This window comes from Falco rusticolus, chromosome 5, assembly GCF_015220075.1.
Source record: "Falco rusticolus isolate bFalRus1 chromosome 5, bFalRus1.pri, whole genome shotgun sequence".
NCBI lineage: Eukaryota > Metazoa > Chordata > Aves > Falconiformes > Falconidae > Falco > Falco rusticolus.
In genome coordinates, this window is record NC_051191.1 from 11,890,370 (window position 1) to 11,911,586 (window position 21,217).

At 39.2% G+C, this 21,217-nt stretch overlaps 1 protein-coding gene across 9 annotated transcripts in view; it reads right to left on the bottom strand.

The window, feature by feature from the left end:
* The window catches only part of ST7 (suppression of tumorigenicity 7), a 151,768-nt gene that overhangs the window by 32,515 nt on the left and 98,036 nt on the right, over nt 1-21,217 (bottom strand). For all 9 annotated transcript variants that reach the window (XR_005104436.1, XR_005104435.1, XM_037388983.1 and 6 more), the window contains 3 exons: nt 20,324-20,478; nt 16,958-17,055; nt 3,666-3,780 (listed from right to left, as the gene is read on the bottom strand). Coding sequence is in view for 7 of the 9 variants with exons in the window: in XM_037388983.1 (XP_037244880.1) it covers nt 3,666-3,780; nt 16,958-17,055; nt 20,324-20,478 (368 nt within the window). In the remaining 2 variants the exon portion in view is untranslated. The remainder of the gene's footprint in view (nt 1-3,665; nt 3,781-16,957; nt 17,056-20,323; nt 20,479-21,217) is intronic.

The following is a 21,217-nucleotide window of genomic DNA, read 5'->3' on the forward strand; positions in this document are numbered from 1 at the left end:
CAGAAGGTTTGTAGTCTTATGGGAAAACACTGTCATTTAAAAAAAGGAAAGCAAGGATAGGTTTAGGGAGGAACCATTGCAACACTATGACTAAATACATAGACATCCAATCTTTCTAAATCCCGCTTTCAATTGCCAGAAAGGTCTGCATTTTCACACAATGCCCAGGTTACCAGATAATAACAATTAAAGCAACTGGCTGCCCAGCAAAGTTAGTAAATCATTTGCTCTAAGCATTGCAACAAAGCGGACCTACTCCACTAGAAAACAATTCATTTAAAAAGCCAGGAAAGAAGCGCAGAGAAACTTTATCTACTATGAATACCAGAAGCTTATTCCATCAAGAATAGTTTCTTTAGCAGCCATATCTATTTCTGCTGTAAATAACATGAATATGTGTTAAATCGGAGCCAAAAATATTTTCAGAATTCATCAGTATTTAGGTCATCTGCACTCTATTGACAGACACTGAACTCTGAAACCATAATGATGTAGCTCAGCAACAGTGCATGCTGTCCCACTAATGAGGCTCTTTTTCCATGAATAATGAGTATAGACATCAGCTCTGTTGCCAGGTACATAATATAAACACAGTTTAACACATGGCTTTTGGTAAAGCAGTGTGTCTGCCTGCAGAGGCTGAGGTTTTGCATAATGTGATCCAACTATTTAGCCCAGGGTGGGAGCAAACTGCTCAAGGAAATAATTTGTTCATATGTTATCAAAATACAATAAATCAGGTTTGGTCCTAGTCAAAAAAAGGCAGTGGAGTGGGACCAACAGAAACTGCAGATAGGAAAGTATAAATGAGTTCATTGTTTTATATTCCAATAAATCTTACAACACATGAAGCTGATGAGTTCTAAAATGAGCTGAGACTCCCTGAGATGGGCCTTCTGAGACTCATGAACTTTAAGAGTTACACTGGTTAAGCCTGTGATTGCGGAGTCCTTGTGTATACCTAGTGTATACACACCTTTGTTCATATATGGCAAAGCAGGAGTTGAAACTGCACGGGTTCAAACAGACAAAGTATGAAGAGTTTTATTTTGAAAAGCCTCATTTGTTACATTTATGACCTCAGTTTTGACTACCAGGTACTTCTGCGAAAACAAAACGAAACAAAACAAAACAAAACAAAACAAAACTTACCTTCAAGTTTTATCAACTTCCATGACACAAAGTGCCACCATGGTATCATTTAAAACTTGGGATCAGTGCTTTAGTATGCAAAAGCAGAGCTGGCACAGGAGTTTAATCTGAGATTTGGGAGGGTATGGCTTAATTTTCTGTTCTGTCACAGTTCTGCTATCTCCCAGGACTATTATCTCATAACTACATTACAGACCAGAAGGTGCCAAGATCCTGTGGTGCCTGAGGCATGAAAACGGGCATTTTTCTATTTATTTGCTTCTTAACGTGCCAAAAAAAGGTCCATGGGGAACTACACCTATGTCACAGGTACTACACAAGAAGCTACAAGAAAAGACTCTGATTTTACCAGTTTAACTGCAGATTTCTTCAGCCAGACTAAGCACAACCAAGATCTCTCCCAGAGTCATTACTGCTACTGGATGGCAGTACTCAGGGCCTGGGTGACATTTTGATCTCTGCTTAGAATGATTTGACTCCATAAAGACTTGAAAACATTCCAGGCTGGACTGGTAGCAGTGACTACCACTAATGTCGGCTGTAATCATCTGCATATTTAGCTTTCATTAGATAACCTCAGCTCTGTCATAGTCTACTGCATGGGTCTGAAATTTGGCAGGATGATCATGTTAGTATCAAGCCAATGGTCTATTACTAGCCTCATTAAAATTTATCTTAACTTTCTAAGTTGTAAGATGTTAGAAGAAAGCAGTTAGCACATATTCAGTGGAAGCTTCTGCAATTTTTTCAGCTATACACTCCAAAGATTCTTTGCTCATCAAGTACACACATCTCAGTGCTCCAATAAACTTACGCATCGTCCCCTTGCCACTGTTCCATGTGATGATACGGGGCCAGGTACTGGGCTGACAGTAAGAAGGCTCTGTCTGCGTGAGCTCTTACTGTTCTGCTTTTTGGCACCAAGGCAATGCAGCAGAGAATATCAAATGAGGAACCAGAAGCCACAGAGAAAAGGGTACAGGGAAAAGATGTCTGGTAAGACAGGAGTTGAAAAGCGGGTGAGGAGATGTATCGTGACAACTCACTGCCCTGAAGAGAAGATTGGGATAGGTAGGAAGATTAAATTAGATAGGAAGAGAAGGTTAGGAGAGGCAGAAGAATGGAATTGGGAATGAGCAGTACTGGCTGAACACAGAACATCTGGTAGGAACTGGGAGCAACCGAAAGCTGAAACCGACCATGCAAAAGAGAACACCACAATTCAGTAAACAAATGGGGCAGAAGACCAACTAAGGGCAGTCTGGAAAGGACACTAATTCCTTCAAAGATTCAAAGAGAAAGAGGCCAAAGCACTGTGGATATAGGCTCCACAGCCCATACTGGTAGCCATTTATACAACAGTACCTCATCTACCTTGTCAAAAACTTTGGAAGTGACAAACCTTAAAATCTCTTGTTCAGTGAATACCAGAAAGGCTGTTAAGAGCTAGTAATTAAAAACACTTTAAAGGCTACAAGATCAGCCTAGAGAAGGACTTAAGAAACATGAAAATTAAGGGTACCAGTTTCACTTCATTCAGCTATTTGATTCATGCGTGTTATAAGCTCATTATTTTTATTCCTTTCATCAATTCCCTTACCATACTCTAGTGCACAGAGTGAGTCTTTTCTGAAGATGAATGAGGACTGTGCAGTAACACAACAGGAAACTGATGGCTATAATATTTCTGATTCACTTGTTGAAGAACTTGGAATGTGGATAATGAGTAAGTCAGGGACTGCAGGAAGAGGATGAAGAGTGGCACTGTGCAGGCTGATCAACACTGCTCAAGAGAACCAGATTGTATTTCTGTTTCTGTCACAAAGTTTCTACACAATACACGGAATACACATCTAACTTAAACTAAACAAAGTATGCCAGTTGGCGTTTCTTACTCTAGCCTTTCTCTGTTTGAGATCCTGGTGTCTTGAATTCAAGTTCAAAGAGCTAGAGCTGAAGTCAGAAGGAGCTGTGATTTGAACATAAAAAGTGACGTAATGGTGCGTAAAACAATGCTTATTGAAAATTAATGCAAAAAGTGCATCTAATCTTCTGGGCTTTCCAAGTTTTCCACATAAGACATGAAGTCTGCTACTCACTAGACTGCTGTGCAGTTAAATCAATTAATGTTTGTAAAGCACCTACATGCTACTAAGTCAACATTCATAGAAAAGTCCACAAGGGAGCTGATAATACTTTCTTCAGACAAGGCTTGCATAGCATGCAATAAAAAGTCTGCAGAACCTAAATGGTCATTCTTTAAACATTACAGAAAGCAAAGAAAGCACTGAAGAGCTGCTGGCGAATTCCATTACCCTGTACAACTAATTAAGCATGGGTTGGCAGAAAAGATGCACAATATTTAATCTTTGGATTAAGGACTGTGTAAAGGCGTCTATGAAGCTCATGCCAACCACCATAATTAAAGTGTTTTCTAAATTTTAGGAGTTTGACTTAGAAACATTGCTTCTGTGTCTACCATATAGAGAAAACATAAATATATATGAACTTACCGTCATACTTTGCTAAGACTGCCTGAACATCTGCATATGCTTGCAGTTCCAATAAAGCCTCTAGCAGGTTTTCATGGATGTTGAACATGCTGAGCAGAGGAAACTCCTTCATCAACTAAAATCAATAACATATAAAATGGTTAGATTATTAACATGAAAAAGAGGGTTTTGTTCAAAATACATTGAAATAACCACGTTAAACCCCCCCAGTTCTCCTTGTTCTTGGCTCTCTCCAGAACTCACTATTATCTCAGAAATTTCTGAGCTCTTGACAAGACATGCTTGGCATAGGATGTAATTAGTCAAATCCAAGAACACAGCTGCCTGAATACATAACTCTCCTTCAATTAACAGGCTTCTTCAAGTGAAGAAGAGTTATCTTATTCTACTGGAAAAAAAATCTTCCAACAATGTAGCTCCTGTATAACAGTAGTAAATAATCTAGCATGTCTCTGGTGTATTAGTGGAAAAAACAGAAAATACATTGAAAAAAATCAGAATAAAATCAAATAAGAGAAGCTCACATATATGCAACTGTATTATCAAGAATGTGATATTAAGGTTTCTAATTGTGGGTACTTTAGAACACAATTACAATTGTGGCCAATATGAAAAAAAAAAAGACAGCAACAACAGGAAAAGTAATGTTTGTACAAATCTAACACTATAACTATAGAATGTGTCTTCTATGACAAACTAAATGAAATGTGTAGTTAAAATAATGTAATCCTTTTACATGTAAGTGCCTTTCTTTACAAAGTAACCCTTTGAGAGATATCAGAGATTTGTTCTTAGACATCCTCAGTGTCAGTGCCTGCATAGATTCAAATGACTGAGGCTGATACTCTATTGCATCTCCTTTTTGAAGCCACACTTACTAGAAGCATCTATGGGGTTTTGCTGCAGAATTGATTAAATAATATTTTTTATTGTCAGAGTGATTCTCTAAAGAATAGAAGTGTTGAAAGACTCCTGCTTCCCTGTGTCCTCTTTATGGTTGTTATAACCTTAACTGCCTATAGGATGTACATTCAGCACAAGAAGGCCCCACACAACATAGAAGCAGGATAGCTGATATTACTGCTTTCTTCATGAACTTGCAGGGGAACGCTATCATTTACAATCTCTCTGAGATGGTTTATGAGAACAGAAATACTGTAACAAGCCAAGTAAAGAAAACGATTCAAAGTCAGCCTTGCTGATTTGAAAATAATAAGCTGGACCTGAAAACTGTCACTTAATAAACCTACCTTTGAGGATACAAAGAGATAAATTGATGAGAACTGGCAAATCTTAAACTCACAAACAGGTAACATAAACAAAAATAAGCCAAGATGGAAACAAGAGGTGTGGAAATTCACCAAGAACTTTAGAATATGAGAAACAGGTAATGCACTAGAGCTTCTTCACTCTGTTAAGGAAGAGACCTCAACAGGTAAACAGAGATGCAAAGTGCAAAGAATTTTTCCGTTGTGCTAATGGTCTGGCATAAGCTAATGTAAGAACTATTCTGACCTTAAGGGATGGGTCTGTCTAAATTTGGCTATCTGGACAGTATTGACTTTGCTGCAGTTTGCGGATTATTAAAATATCAAAGGCAAGGACGGCAGTGTTTTATTTAATGGATTATATAAATTTCTGGTGAGAATCATGATCATTGAGACAGCAGCAGAAACAGCTCACTGAACTGTTGATGCTAGTGGCATGGGGATGGTCATAAAGCTCTTAGTTTCAATGGTAGAGCTAAACCTGTGAAAAAGGACATCAACAAAACTGGACAATTTGCAGTCTTTTATCCCTCTCCTTTTTTCCATAAAACATGGAACACAGGTTTTGGTGTTCATTTAGGTAAGTGTAAGGATTTGAAAATAAAACAAAAAAATTAAGTCATTGCCCATGAAGAAAAATGACTGCAGGTGAAAATTCACAGTTCAACTTATCAGTTAAAGATCTACCATAGAGCCTACTTCTCTTCATTCTTGTCCCTACTCACTATTGCATTTTTAACAATGGAAGCTACTATTTGGCAGGAAAAAGCATGACAGAATCTGGACCTATGTAAATAGTGATTTAAAGTTCAGAATGAACATACTGCAAAGAAACCCCTCCAAGGGATTAAGAAAGATTATCCCCACTCATTGAGAATGAATAATGGCTGGCAGAATAACATTCCCTCCACCAGTGAAAAGGGAAGAGCTTTAGATAGTTACAGATGTACCGTGTCCAGTAAAAGTTCTTACTCTGGTTCTCCATTTCTCACTGACATCACTCACTGATTATTTTTTTCTGTTTTAATTAGGTTCTGTCAGAGTGATAAACCCTGCCTAAGACACCAGTAGAATAAAGGTCACTGACTGGACTGCCAGGCCTCCAAACTGACAAGTGTTAATAAAGGTTTCATCTGGGAAAGGTTGAACATGAAGAATCCAACCCAGTTACGATGAACTCAGTTGATATTGTAGTTACAAAAATAAAACCCCTTTAAGTAGCCACTCAGCTATTTGAACATTGACTGTGCACAAATGACAGCACGTTTGCTTTAAAGAAAGAGAGTACATGAACTCATTTCTCTGTCATCTCAGGATGTACAGTATATAGTTTTCACTCCAAGTCATTTTTCAGTCACAGTAAAAAATTGTTTTTTGAGAAACTTCCCAGAAAGTAAAGTCACTTAGATGGAATAATATTATGACAGGTCATCTTTTAGGCCTCATATTGAAAGTAAACACTGGGGACTTAAAAAAATGCCACATAGGTTGCAATATAAGCCTGTTGAATGGTCAGGGCAGGCCAGATACTGTGTCGTGCTGAGCAGCAACAGCAAGGGTACTGTGCGCCTGCTCCCCTTCCCACCCTAGCAGACGGAGAGGGAGGCTGGCTCATACCTACCCAGAGGTGTAAAGATGGGCATGGTTTCCCTGAACACAAGATGAAGAACGCACCCTTGAGCTCCTCAGACCCGTACAGCATTAAGCTCTAATCCAGACCTGCATGGTCGGTTACCTCTCTGAATTGCCTGTACACCAATGCACACAGCATGGGGAATAAACAGGAAGAATTAGAGATCCATGAGTGGTCACAGGGCCCATGATGCCACTGCAATTACACAGACATGGCGGGATAGCTCGCATGACTGGAATGCTGTCATGGATGGCTACATACCTTTTAGGAAAGACAGGCCAGCAAGGAGGGGTGGTGGAGTTGCTCTTCACAGGAGAGAGCAACTGGAATGTATCAAGCTCTGCCTAGGTGTGGATGAAGAACAAGCGGAGAGATTACAGGTGAAGATTTAGGGGCAGGCCAACATGGGTGACACTGTTGTGGGTGTTTGCTACAGGCCACCTGATCAGGGAAAGGAGGTTGATGAGGCCTTCTACAGACAACTGGAGGTAGTCTCATGATCACAGGCCCTGGTTCTCATGGGGGAATTCAACCACCCTGCTGTCTGCTGGAAAGACAACACAGCCAGGTATGCATGGTCCAGGAGGTTCCTGCAGAGCATTGATGATAACTTTTTGATAAAAGTGGTGTAAAAGCCAGTAAGGCGAGATGTGCTCCTGGACCTTCTGCTAACAAACAAAGAATGACTGGTTGGGGATGTAAAGGTTGGGGGCAGCCTTGACTGCAGTGACCATGGATAGTGAAGTTCAGGATCCTGTATGGAGAAAGCAGGGCAACAAGTCGGATTGCAACCTTAGACTTCAGGAGAGCTAAATTTGGCCTATTCAAGGACCTACTTCGAGGAATCCCATGGGTTAGGGCTCTGGGAGGTAGGGCAGTCCCAGAGAGCTGGCTAATATTCAGGCATCACTTCCTCCAAGCTCAAGATCAGTGCATCCCTATGAGTAAGAAATCAAGCAAAGGGGGAAGGAGACCTGCATGGATGATCAAGGAGATTCTGGCAAAACTCGCACCAAAGAAGGAAGTTTATGGAATGTAGAAAAAGTGACAGGCCACTTGGGAGGAATATAGGAATGCTGTCAGAACATGCAGGGATATGACAAGGACAGCTAAGGTCCATTTGGAATTAAATCTGCTGCGGGCCGTCAAGGTCAACCGGAAAGGCTTCTTCAAGTACATTGGTAGGCAAAGAATGACTAGGGAAATTGTGGGCCTGCTGCTGAATGAAGTGGGTGCTCTGGAGCATCCCTCTTATGAGGAAAAGCTGAGAGAGTTGGGCCTGTTTAGCCTGGAGAAAAGAAGACAGAGGTGATCTTATCAATGTCTACAAATGCCTTAAGGGCAAGTGTCAAGAGGATGGGGCCGGGCTCTTTTCAGCAGGGCCCAGCAACAGGACAAGGAGCAACTGGCACAAACTGCAACACAGGAAGTTCCTTCTGAATATGAGGAAAAACTTCTTTGCTTTGAAGGTGACAGAGCACTAGAACAGGCTGCCCAGAGAGGTTGTGGAGTCTCCTTCTCTGGAGACATTCAAAACGCACCTGGATGCAGTTCTGTCCAAACTGCTTTAGAGAATCTGCTTTAGCAGGGGGGGGTTGGACTAGATGATCTCCAGAGGTCCCTTCCAACCCCAACCATTCTGTGATTCTGTGACTCTAACTTAAGAGGAACAGACCTTCCTTTGCACCCGAAGATTTATTTTCTGTGAAGTTACAGACTAACATTTACCAAATCATTTTACTTACAAATTTTAATTCTCTTTACATCTTTACCATAACCTGACAAACGCTTTCATTTGAGTGGCAAGCACTGCACTTAAAGAAAAGATAAAGGTTCTTGTTATCATCTTTCTCAACACCATAAGATCTTAAGAGACAGGCATCAAATTCAACACTCAAGATTTCTCACCAGAGCCACTACAGCTTTTTACATAAACAGGAGTTAGGACTAAAAGTTTCATCATAAGATTTCAGTTAGTTGCTTTCTCAGCTGGTATGAAAGAGCTCTGCTCCACTGAGCAAAGCTTATTTTCAGACCATATGAAAACAGACACCTCATGGCTATGAATGTATTCCTTCCTTACAATATAAGGGTGTTCAGACAGTTATTGAACAGATCATACCAAATCCATGTTCACAAGGATTTTACTTTGAACTTGTATTGGTCAAAATACTTTCTAGTGATGAAATTCAGACTCGAGGCTGGGTTAGCCCATACTCTGTTCCAATTGCTCTGCCCATTTGGGGAAATAGATAAATATTTAGAAAGCGAAATTGCTTTTCATTGAAAGATTCATTAGGTATACTGCAAATATACAGAAATGGTAACTTTTGCAGATCATTAAGAATTTTAAATTTTTAGATAAATAGTATTTTGGGAGTATAAGTTTGCAGAAAAATTCTGGAAATAAATCTGACACAATTGGATATCTTATCACTGGTCCTGGGAGGGCCATATTCCCAGACTCACCCAATCCATACTGTAGGATGTAGGTTCAATTATTTTGTGACAGGTATGAAAATGTGATGATCACAAGAAATGCTTTATAGTACAAGGAAAACCACATCTGATTTAATGGATGAGAAACAAGTTTTGTCTCTCAAAGAACAGTTTAATGAAGAGGACTCCCTTCCCTGAGATATATTTCAGTCATCAGCACTTTCTCATTTAGATCTGATTTTTGAAACATTTTCAAGGAATGCAGATTTAACTTGCATCCGTTATTCTCCCTCTGATGACATTAACATCATGTGTCAATTAGCAATGGTAGTTTTTTGTGCGTAGAAACCAGCTTTAAGCTACAGCTTAAATGACCAGACCATAGGACTCATGGGAATACGGAGGTGGATAAATGAATGATCTTATATATAACCTGGCGTTGACACATTTATTCTCCATTTGCATTATGGCTGTGTGCATGGTCACATATTTTACGGGCAGTCCATGCAACGGTTCATTGCTGCTTATGCTCATATCTTCTCAGCAAACAAACTCAAATATTTTTAGATCAATGTATTCAACTAAATGGATTCATAAATACGAAAAATGAATTCAGTTTAAAATGAAGAATCCACAATAAGCAAACAAGGGAAATTCAATGCAAACAGTGAAACTTACAACCTTCATTCCTAGTGTATCTGTTCCTGCAGAGGGTATCTGAAACGGTAAAATCTGTTTCCTAAAAGAGGAATGACTGAGGCTGCCATCTTTCAGGTGCAACTGTCCACCACCATTGAAGAATCAAGCACATAGTATGGATAGCACTGTTATTTTCACAAGTGCTTTGCATAAACTGCTTTCTGGTACATGACTTGTAATCTGTAAGAACTGTTAACTAACAAGGTAGATGAGGCAAAATTCCAAGCCATTTCTGAGTAGAAACCCAGAAACCTCCATTTCTGTGGGCTTCATTGTCTACAGCTGAGCTTTCAGATGTCTAAGCTCCGACTGAAGCATATCCTGGGCTTAAAGCATTTGCAACACGTCACTCCACATTGACCCTCTGATGTCCAATAAGATACATTAATGTTTAAGTTTTTGTCCTGGCCAGCTCACCTGCCAAGGACAGAAGGGGAGAAACGTCATTGGCAGACTATGGCTAGCACACAAAAAGGCTCTGTTAACAATGCCAGGTGCTTAAAAATTAGGCTAGCTCCTGGTACTAAAACTGCAACTCATTCCAGTGCAGTCTCATTATGAGCTGGATTCATGTGATGTAAACAGACACTCTCACAGCTCTCAGAGTTGGAAAATGATCTGAAATACACTGGACCTACCTGAATTAAAGCTCTGCTTAATTACAGCAATAGTAGGATTCTGTCATTTAATGAATTTCTCCATGTGCTACATTCCTTTTGGCAAATAATTACTGCTTTGTTTGGAAGCAGCTCCACAGTTACTTTCACAGCTCAGAAAGGACAGAAGCTAAGAATTCAAATCTTCCAGATCCTGTTCTTTTGGAGCTTGGAAATGATTAGCAGTAGGATCCACATATTTTTGTCTATATGTGGAATTCAGGGAATTTGACATGTCGTCTAATAGTTGAATTTCAGAGTGTCAGAAAAGAGATCCAGATCCAGTTTACACTAACTGTGGGATGGCACAGGTATAAAAATTGCTGACATTCCATTTTTAGTTTGCCAAATATGAGTTTAGTCCTAGTGCTCCATGATCTTCATAGATAATATGACTTCTCTTCAATGCAGGATTAGCGATGAGTCACTAAAGTGAAAAATATCTTATCTTTAAGGAAATATGCTAGAACATGCAGTCTTTATGTTCTCTTCTAACTGGAGGATTAAAGCCTTCAGAGTATGACTTGAGTTCTTTAAGGAATATAATGATGAAAATACTGTTATTTGGACTGTGTCGTAAAAATGCATGTATTTCAGGAATAATGAGAATTTTAAAGGCAGATATGGCATGAAACCAGAAGAGTGCAAGTTGTTCCAGATGTATGTTTACTACTAATCACATCACATAAAAGCACTATCAGTGATAAATTGTGTTTGTTACATCCAAGATTACTAACTTCATAAAGCATTAAAATAAATCCCTCTTCACAAACATTCCTTATTTGCATCATCCCAAAGTACTTCTTGAAGAACTTTCCCATATTTTTAGAAGTAGATTTTTACATGAAATTAATGAGGAAATTATCTTGTAGGTGAAAAATTAGGTAGGTGCTTCCAGAGAGGAAGATCAGGACAATACAAAGCCCCAAAACACGGAGAGATGCAAGAGGGCAGAGAAAAAGGAGTCCAAGTTACCAGGGCTCCTACCAAGACAGTGTTACTATATTCTAAGACTATGTTCTATTTTAATAGAATCACAATGCAGGAAACCCATAATTTATATGAGAAACTTTATTACCGCCTTTAGGTAGTAGTCACCAAATTTCTAGTTTTTAAGGGTCTTGCGCAGGATCACAGTTATGACAAAAAGTGAGGGGTCTGAGTCATGTGCAGGTAAACAGAAGGAATAAACATCATCAGGAGAATCACAAGGAGCCTCCATTTTGTTTAAGAACCCACTCAAATGAGGGATGTTCTAACTTGCCCCTCCCACTTACCCTTAACGTGAATCTGTAGCAGAACAAACCACATTTGAATATACGGACATATGGAAATGTTAAAATCGGAATTTATCACTTGCTATTATTGCACTGCTTTGAAGTTACAACAAGAATTAACTGAAGATACTGCTCTGTACAGAAACGAAAATGTCACCATTCTCAAGAGTAGCACTCTTCTAAAACTTACGAGATAACTGTTGGTCTCATTTAACCAAGAAGTACTTTTTCTCCAAATTTTAATAAAAGGTACTTTAAATAACTGCTACAGATGTCAATAAAGCTAGAATCCCACTCAAGGCAGAGCAGCCTGCTCAACCTGATCTGTGTAACACAAGCCAAAGACTAACCTTGCCTCAAGCACAGAAGCATTTGGGAGAGACAGACAGTAGCTGTCCAGGCAAGCAGCTGCAGAATTTGTGTTGTTAAGTTGCTAGGGATCCTAACACCTTTATTGGCAATTAGTACTCTCTTTGTTTGGTACAGCTTGATAATTCAAGGTGCAGAACATTGTCCCAGCTATGTATTCCCATTACCCAAGTGGAAGTCAGCAATGCACACAGGAATACAGAATTTAAGAGAATATTGAACAGAAAATCTTATTCAAAGCCCAGCAGAAGAGGCTGCCAAGAAAGTATGCTAGATCTGCAGAACCATCACACTAGCACAATCACCAATATCACTGGCCATAAAAAGATAAACACCCAACATTCCCATATCATTAAAATTGATTTAGTGTGGTTGAGTACCCTTTTGAAACCTTCAAGTGACATAAACTCTTAAACAATTTTAAATGCTCAGAGCAGCCAAAGTGTTTAAAGAACTCATTATGCAGCATGTTGATAAGCATGCAGCACTCTAACAATACAAGCTGCTAAGGTACTGATAATTCCTTAGTGTCTCCTGTGGCATAGAATACACATTTAGAAACAGCAGGTGGGTACAGAGACGAACACGTAAACACATCCAACTGAAATATCTTCAACAAGGTTCTCAGAGCTAGGTACATAGAAGTAGACTTCTAGGTCATTTACTGTGATCTGAAGAGTAATTCCTCAGCAGGTATGACTGATTCCAGAAATAAGTTGTACTTTTCCGACCCTTAAGAAGTGTTTTGGTTTCTATCCTTCTCCAGAGCTAAGGAAAGGTCTGAAGAGTCTCTTCTCTCCCTAAACCTCACTTGTTTCTAAACAAACCTGCAAAGCTGCAATTCCACTGTGTCTCAGAAATGTATACTTGTTAAAGTTACAAATCAGTCTTCAAGGGGGCACAGGGCCATGGACTGGCAGATAAAACACTCTAGAATGAGTTTCTTTCCTCTTCTCTCTGAAAGAGGAAGCAATTAAGAGCTTCTGTTCCCTTTGCATGTGCCTTCTGCCTGCCACCCTGGTGTTTCCTAAATGTACATCACCCTTTAATGAAAGCTTGTTCTGCAATCTAAATGTTCTCCAGAACAATCCCAAGAAGCTCGGATTAATTTGACAATTCACTTTCTTGCACAATACATTTTCACCTGGATACTCGAGGGACCCAGTCAAGGGAAATACCGTGTCAGACTGCTCCTGAATTCAGTAGCTCAGTCACTGATCCAGTTTCCCACAAAGTACAGACAGAAGTGCCTTTGCACACCCTCCACATCATCTCTGCTTTTAATCAATGAAAAACATGACACAGAAATCCAGCACGCTTCTATTTTCTTCCATTGTTAACAGCGAGGGAATCTGCAAAGAGCTGACAAGAGAGCAGCTAGTACAAAAGGCTACCCTTGCTCATCAGCATGTAGCTACTCGGCTTGCAACGTTGTCCACAATAAAGATGCAACATGAAGGGATACTGAACATACCCCACAGCCACCATTAAGGTCTTTCACTTCTGCTCATACCAAATTTTCCAACGTCATTTAGAACAAACTGGTTTTAAACCTCCTAACATAATCAGCAAAACGAATGAAACAACCAGCACTGTAGACTTTCTCCTCAGGGACAGTAAAAGCGATCTAGTTCCCTCCCAGACCATACCATGCTCTATATAAACCAGAACAAAACAGGAATAACTCTGTTGACTAGACTGGAGTTATTCCAACAATCCACTAATCAAAATGAGATCACAAGTTAAATCAATATATACAAATAGTGACAGCTGCTGGTTTCTATAGCAAAATATAGTAAATAATTATCATCAGAAATACAAGTAAAAGCAACACCTATGAATGATGTCAATTACATGCTTCCATGAAAATTACAGGTTTGCAATTTGCATTAATTCAACCCAACTAAATGAATGACATCCAAGCAGCAAAGCCAGCAATAAAATACTACCTCAAAATTAATCACAGAAGGAATGGGAATTCCTACCCAATTTTTTAAAATTAACCCCCCTGTTTTTAAACAGTTTTTAAAAACAGTGTTTAAAAATATTGTTTTAAATATCTTCAATATTAAAGAATATGATTTCCCTATCAGTAGTGTATATAACAAAACAATCAAAATCTCATTTAAGTCACCAACAACTCATTTTCTTTCCATTAAGGCGTTTTAAGCAGGATCTTAGTCTTTTCTTCCATAAAATTAGACAATCTAATCCATCAGTAATGTCCTCAAGATGGCCTCATATATGCAATGAATTAAACACTCTCAAATATTTTATTTTTTTCAAAGTAGAAAAGACTCACTACAACCCAATCATATTTCCCAGATGGTGTCATGAACCTCTTAACACTTCATTTCCATCGTGTTCCATGTCTTGAGAAACCTGTTTTCAATCTTTCAAACACAAACAGGGCCTCCACCCTCTGTCCCCTGATGCTAGAGTCAGCAGTCCCCAGCCAACACACTCTTCATATTCTTTTTAGGGTGAATAAATTCATCTCCTCCCTCATCAATCACACAGAAACCTTCAATGACACATTCGTGTTCTTCAAACTTCTTCGTAAGTATACTACTTACTTCTTCCATGAAAAAATGGAGGACATGCATTCATCAGAACCAAGTAACTCCAAGTCAGTTTCAAAAAAGCATCTGCAAAGCTTACTTGACCCTACTCATGTTCCCAGTGTGCTGGAGCTGTGACCTAGAGATACTGCTGCTTTTATATTTCACCTAGGGACCTGCTAATTCTTAGCTCTGCTTACTCACAACAAAGAGCTCTAGAGGCATCTAAATTCTGTTCTGAGGATTTGCCTCAGTGTCTGTATGGGGAAAAATACAGAATGCATTGATCTGAGTTGAAGCTCTAGAAGCTAAAATTCTATCCTTATACCTCCTTTGTCTTGCCTCCTGTCCTTTCATTTTAGCAAAACATTCTTATTGAGGAGGGTGTTTTCCGTCCTTCAAGTCTAATGAACAATGACTTTGGGTCTTCCTGTCATCGTTGCCTTTCGAGACCCACATTGTGCTTCAACAACACGTAATCTTCTATCTTACAGAATAAGCCGTTCATTACGATCAAAGATTTCTAGGTCTCCCTTTGCATAAGAAATCTAGGCCTCCATGGACCACCCAAGTCCCTGGATCCAGTGCTCTGCATACACAATTATCCATACCTATTGACATCAGCAGAAGGCTTCACAGAGAATCTGTTCCACACAGCCCTATCTCCAGATCACAGAACACATTCAGCAGCCAATAGTAAGCTCCAGAAGTTGCCATAATCATAATGTGTGACATTTGAATGTGAAATTCAAAATTTTATCTTTCCTGTGTATTAATGCCAGAACTTAGAATTCTAACGTTTGTCCCCAAACATTTCAGTATTTGTCCCAGAGTGCCCGTGTAATGAAATTCATGAGGAATCAGTGGAACTACTTGGACTGAAAACAACACTTTTGAAATCAACATTCTCCCAGCTGACCACAAGACTGCAAAACCAGGTCTTTCTCATCCCTCTCTCCTACACTCCTAGATGTGCAATGGCTGTTTTTTTGACAAGTTCCTTTTCAACACCTCTGGTCTGGAAGCCTAGTGATTCTGGGGAGTGAGAGTTGCCTGCCTGAAAAATCCCAGCTAGAAACAGGCAACAAAGTTACTCAGCACTTGCCAGCTGGTAGATTATTTAGGATGAGGGCCTGCATTATTACAATGAATTCTGTAATAATACTTTTAAAAAAAGTATTCATGAGTGCTCCAGTTCCAGCAGAAGATGCTGGGTGCTGGATTCCAAGCTGGCAGACATACTTGCCCTATGGCCATTGATGCAAGTGCCTCAGCTCCAGAGAAAACCACTTGCTTTTTACATTAAAATTCCCACTGATTGCAGCGAGACTTTCCCTTTTCACTACGCAGGTTTAGGGACCATCCATCTGAGCTGCCTAAAGCACACTTTACAGGTGCTTCATTCTCGTCTGGGATTCCATTTTGTGCATTTAGAATTTAGGTCCTTCAGCGTAACTTGCCAGATTCATCTCTACCTCACTTTTTTTTGGGAGCTGGAAAACGAAGTATTCTTCTTTCTAGAAGAACACAGGAAACTAGTAAGCTGTTTTACCGTCAGCTGTCCAGAACTCTAGGGCTCCATTCCTCCTTGTGTCACAGGCTTGCTACCTCAGGTAAGGCAAGTCACCTCCTCAAAGAATTGTGGTCCTAATCAACATCCAGGGGATCTCATTTGAAGAAACGCTGGGCATTTGCAGCTATCACTAAACTCGAGCATTTTACATACCTGAAACATACGCTGTTCCTTATGTGGACAGCTTTCCCTCCTGCCATCCCCAAAGTAGCTAGTTTGGTGTTTCAGATTTGTAGCTTTGTATCTTACTGACAGATGACCACCACTGGTGGCTTCCCTGCTTACAAAACAGGGATATAGTCATCCTCCATCTCAGAGGGAAATCAGTTCATTATAGATTATTTACTTGGTTTTGACTTCTCAGTAATAGGTTTTGCATGAATAAATAACACTGTCCTTAGGTCTAAATAGTGTGATGTAAGCAGTGCACACAGACAAACTGCACCTTTGTGAGGAGGAAAGAAAATACTTAAGACCTGTTTAATAAGGTAGCAGCATTCATTACACGCTTCAGAAAAAATGTTAGTAACTTCATGATCAAATAATTAAAGACTGCATTCCATTGCACGTGTACCACGATGGGAAATTCAGTCTGTATGGGCAACTGTCCATCTGGAATTTTATGACTTCAAAGTGTTGCTTTTGCAATCTTATAAATAAATGATCTCTTAACGTAATCTTTATGTACACTACACATACAAAATCACTACTAGCAGTGCCGCATGCAGGAGGAATGGATGCTAACTTGTAAGGAGATGCGTATCATTTCTGTGCTACTATTATCTAAGTATCACATGTGAAACAAATCCAAACTCACATCTCTCATCATTTTCACTGCTTCCCTGGTCCTTCCCAGCTTTCTTGCACACATTGCCAGCCTCCTCTTAATATAAACTAACACATTGGTGTCCCTTCCTGTATAAGAGGAAAAAGAAACAGCATTAAGATAAAAAAGATAAAACAAAGGTTCATTTAATATTCCAACACAAAAGGAAACATAGCTTTCTTGCCATTTTTATTTGCTATCATCAATGCTTTCACAATAATTTTAATAAAAAATTACCAAATTCTGCTGATTTAGAAGTTGCATAACACCACTTATAATCAGTGGAATTGCTCCCGATACATAGTGTTATCAATAAGGACCCATGCGTTGACCTTACACCTATGAAATATAAGCAGATCTAAAGGTACAGACAATGCTATAGGGTACAGATGATCAAGTAATCGAGTGAGGCAAGGAGAACCCCTATGGAGGTAACATTGGCACAAAACCCTGTGGTCACACAGTGCATTCAATTCCTTACCAAACCACGTACATGCTTAAGAGAAGGGTATCCGTGCAAATGCATATTCTATCCTGCCTTTTTTGTCTGTTACGATGTCCATGCTTGTTAACAGGAGATGTAGCGAAACAAATCTCCATCCTCTAACAGTCTTTTTCTTAATGATCAGAAGAAAAGAAGTGTACCCTCAGCTTTCTGTTTACAGAGCCTTTACTTGTTACTCAATTATCGTCTTCAAATCACTCAAACCACTAATTATGGATGGCAAACGAATGCATTGCAGGTAAGACAATCCTATGTGCTGGAAGATGCCGTAACAGCGAAGATGACAGAAACTAAGCAGCGATAATAATTATTCTCTTGGAGATTTCTTACTCATTTAATTTCTCATTCTCTTCCCTATAATTCAAATGTGAACTCTTAACATGCTTCTGGACCAACAGGAAATGAGCGGACAGCTAATCATCAACAAAATTACCACATCATGAAAATATAAGACACCTGCTACGAATTATCTTTCTGTATAGTATGCAGTCTGTGAAGACTTTAGTGTGTTCCTAACATTTTCAAGTCCTTCATAATAAGAACAAGATGTGCACTGAAAATATTCCAAGTACCTACAAATTGTTTTAAAACTGCGATTACAATTTTCAGATACATTAAGCAGCAGGTTGAAAGGTCTGACTTTTTAGAAGAAAAAAATATATAAGGGAGGGATTTCTTTAGCTGTATTTTATATTGTGTAATTCCTTATCTCTGTATTGATTCCTACATATTTAATAAACAATTTATTAGTTACATCTGTTTCAACGTGTTTATTTAGTGTAACTAAGAGGTATACACTTCAGGCCAAGCTCCTTTTCAGTCTTTCCAGAAGGAATGGTCAAAAGCCATTTACTTACTATGAAATCAAGATAACCTTTCAGGTCAAAATTTTCTGAGGTGGCTAATGTTTTGGGGTGATGAACACATGCCACCTTAAAAAGGAGATTGCCTGTGCTTTCTGTTAACTAGCACCTTTTGAAAGAGGTTAAATTGGTTACTCAATACCATTATTTACTCTTAAACTCCACAGTCTAACATAAAATACTGTATGGAGACGGAATACATGAATAAACAGAAATATAGAGCAATATACTGTTGGTCAAGCAGTTACATAGTGGTTTTCACCTGTAAAAGATGAAATGCCCACTCTTCATGCCGAAGTCAACTTTAAGGACCAGAAATGGAATGACAGACAGAACCATGGAACTGCAACACATCTGTCCATGGTCCTTCCCCTCTAAAGAAAGCTGAGCTCTCCACCTTTGTAAACCATGTGGAAGTCCAGCATATAATCAAGAAAACCTACTTGAAGACCCTGTTGTCCAAGGCAATGTCTGAGGCTGGACCTTCTCTAACTTCTGTGAGTGCACACTGACATTATCAAGGGGAGACTGGGTGGTATAGAGAAGTATGACAATCTAGCCCCTCCTGACGGCCCCCCTGAAGCCACAGGCAGAGCTGGCAGTCACTTTTTAGCCCCTTTTGCCCTGTGGCAGTGCACTCAGTTTTGAGGTTCAACTCGTTACTTCCTCTGCTGTGATACTGAAGGTTCAGGGTGTGAAATTTCATGATGACAGTAGCAACCTAGTACAGACAGGTTACAAAAATATCATACTTAGATTTGCCTGCACAAACGTAACCAGGTTATCTTGGACATAAGCAACATGACAGGGTTTAATTATTTTTTTTGTGTAGTTTTCGTAGAATCACTGTCATTTTCTGCACTCAGAATTCAGTGCACAAATTAAGGTTTCACAGACCACCATAAGCTAGAGCCTGAAAATCGTTTCAAGGGCTCAGCTGCTCTATATTCTTATTTTTAACAAAAATAAGTAAATCATCCCAAATACCGTTTTATAACCAACAAATGTTTAAAATACAACCCCAAGCTTTATAAAATCTCACATTTTCAGGTATAGACATGTGCACACTTTTGAAACCGGAGAACACAAGACAATCTCACTATGTACAATTTTTACCAGTAACCTTCAAATTATGCGAGATAGCTAGAGGCTGTGAATGCAAGTCCTGAGAAACCTGAAGATGCCCAAAGTATGTTAGTGCTTGTGCTTATGTAATTAATCGGTATTACTTTTGCCTGAAGTAGCCATCATAGACTAGAAATAACCTAGACTGATTGCTTTTTTTATCTTTTTGTTTATTTACCGGCAGTGAACTCCCATGTATTTTCAGGTTTACGAAGCATCTAATAAATATCATCACAGCAGCTAATTTTGCTTATTCAAAATTTAAAATAAAATAATAAAAATCTAGACTTTCAATGAGAGCACTGTATTATTCCAGTTGTTACTTTTTATGTTTCTGTGACCTTCATTAATATATGCAATTAACTTTTCAAATGTCACATTGGTTAATGGTTGCCATTAAATTTTACACAGAACAATGTAGTGTATATATTTACCCTCACAGCTGAAGGAAAAAAGCTGGTAAAGCATCACTTCACTCCTGTTTTCATCATTCCTTACTGCCTGTTCACAATATGAGCCCACGTTTTCAAAATGGCTAAAGGCACTAGACACTAAAACAGTGTCCAGCATTTTCTGAATATCAGAACTGTTTTGGCTCTGCTACCTTTTCTTTTAAGTACATGTTACAACATTTTCTGCTGCAACAAAGACAAGGTGCATCTGTAATCTGAGCATTGCTCATCTCAGTAACAGAATCAAACAGAAACACTGAAACAGAATAGTCTGGCTCTAGGGCCATATTCCAGCCAGTGTTGAATACTGAGTACATAGTTCTGAGAGGGAAAAGAAAAAACCCAAACCCGAAGAACTCCCCAGAACTTCTCCCCATTTATAGAAATGGCTATTCCATCCAAAGAAACTTACTGTGTTGGGCTTCATACTGGGCACCATGGTGCTGTAACTGCTGGCTGCGCCTGTAACAGCCCTCTCCAGCTTTCAGAGCTTGCTTGAACAGCTTCTCTGCTTCTACAATTGTTGTCGCTTCCTCTTCGGCCAAGAGTATATAGGCAGTAGCACACCTGTAAAAATACCAGACGAAAAACCATGAGAAAGTTGTATGAAGTAAAAGCTATACAAAGACATGCAGACTGGCAAGGATGTATGAAATACAGTGGCAATGGAGTTTTGTCCGTATACCTTTCTGATTAACTATTCAGATGAATAAATATTCTGGCAACCAGACCATGACTCTTATTTGTAGGTACTGTATCATTCAGCCACTTGAGTGCACCTACTGACAACTGCCCCAGAGAGTAAAGGACTGGCTCGCTAAGCAATCATGGCTTGTATCACTAAAGCTCCTTCTGGAAACCAAGACCAGTTTTACGCACTATTGTTTTAACAGAAAATGCCTCTGTTACTGTAATGGTATGAAAAGAATCAACAGAACTATAACACTTGCCATATGCCAAGGACAGATTACAAATGCAATTGTAAAGATTACAAACCAAAAACCCTCCTCCAACAAGAAAGCAGAATTTTAATGAATATGCAGAAAGGTGAAATGCACGGCAGGAGTCACCTTTTAGCTTTTAGCTGTCTAATTTAGATGTCTTAACTACCTGCCTCCATCAAGGTGCATCTTCACAAAGCCATTCATTTCACATGTTTAAACACCTCTCACACAAAGCACACTGCTGATAAGATTATTCTTTATACTGAAATAAAACTGGGCTGCAGCTGCCTCTAATTGTGTTTCAGAGTCACCAGCTGAGGAACAGGAAACAACAGGTCTGGGTGAAAACAAGATTCCAGGCA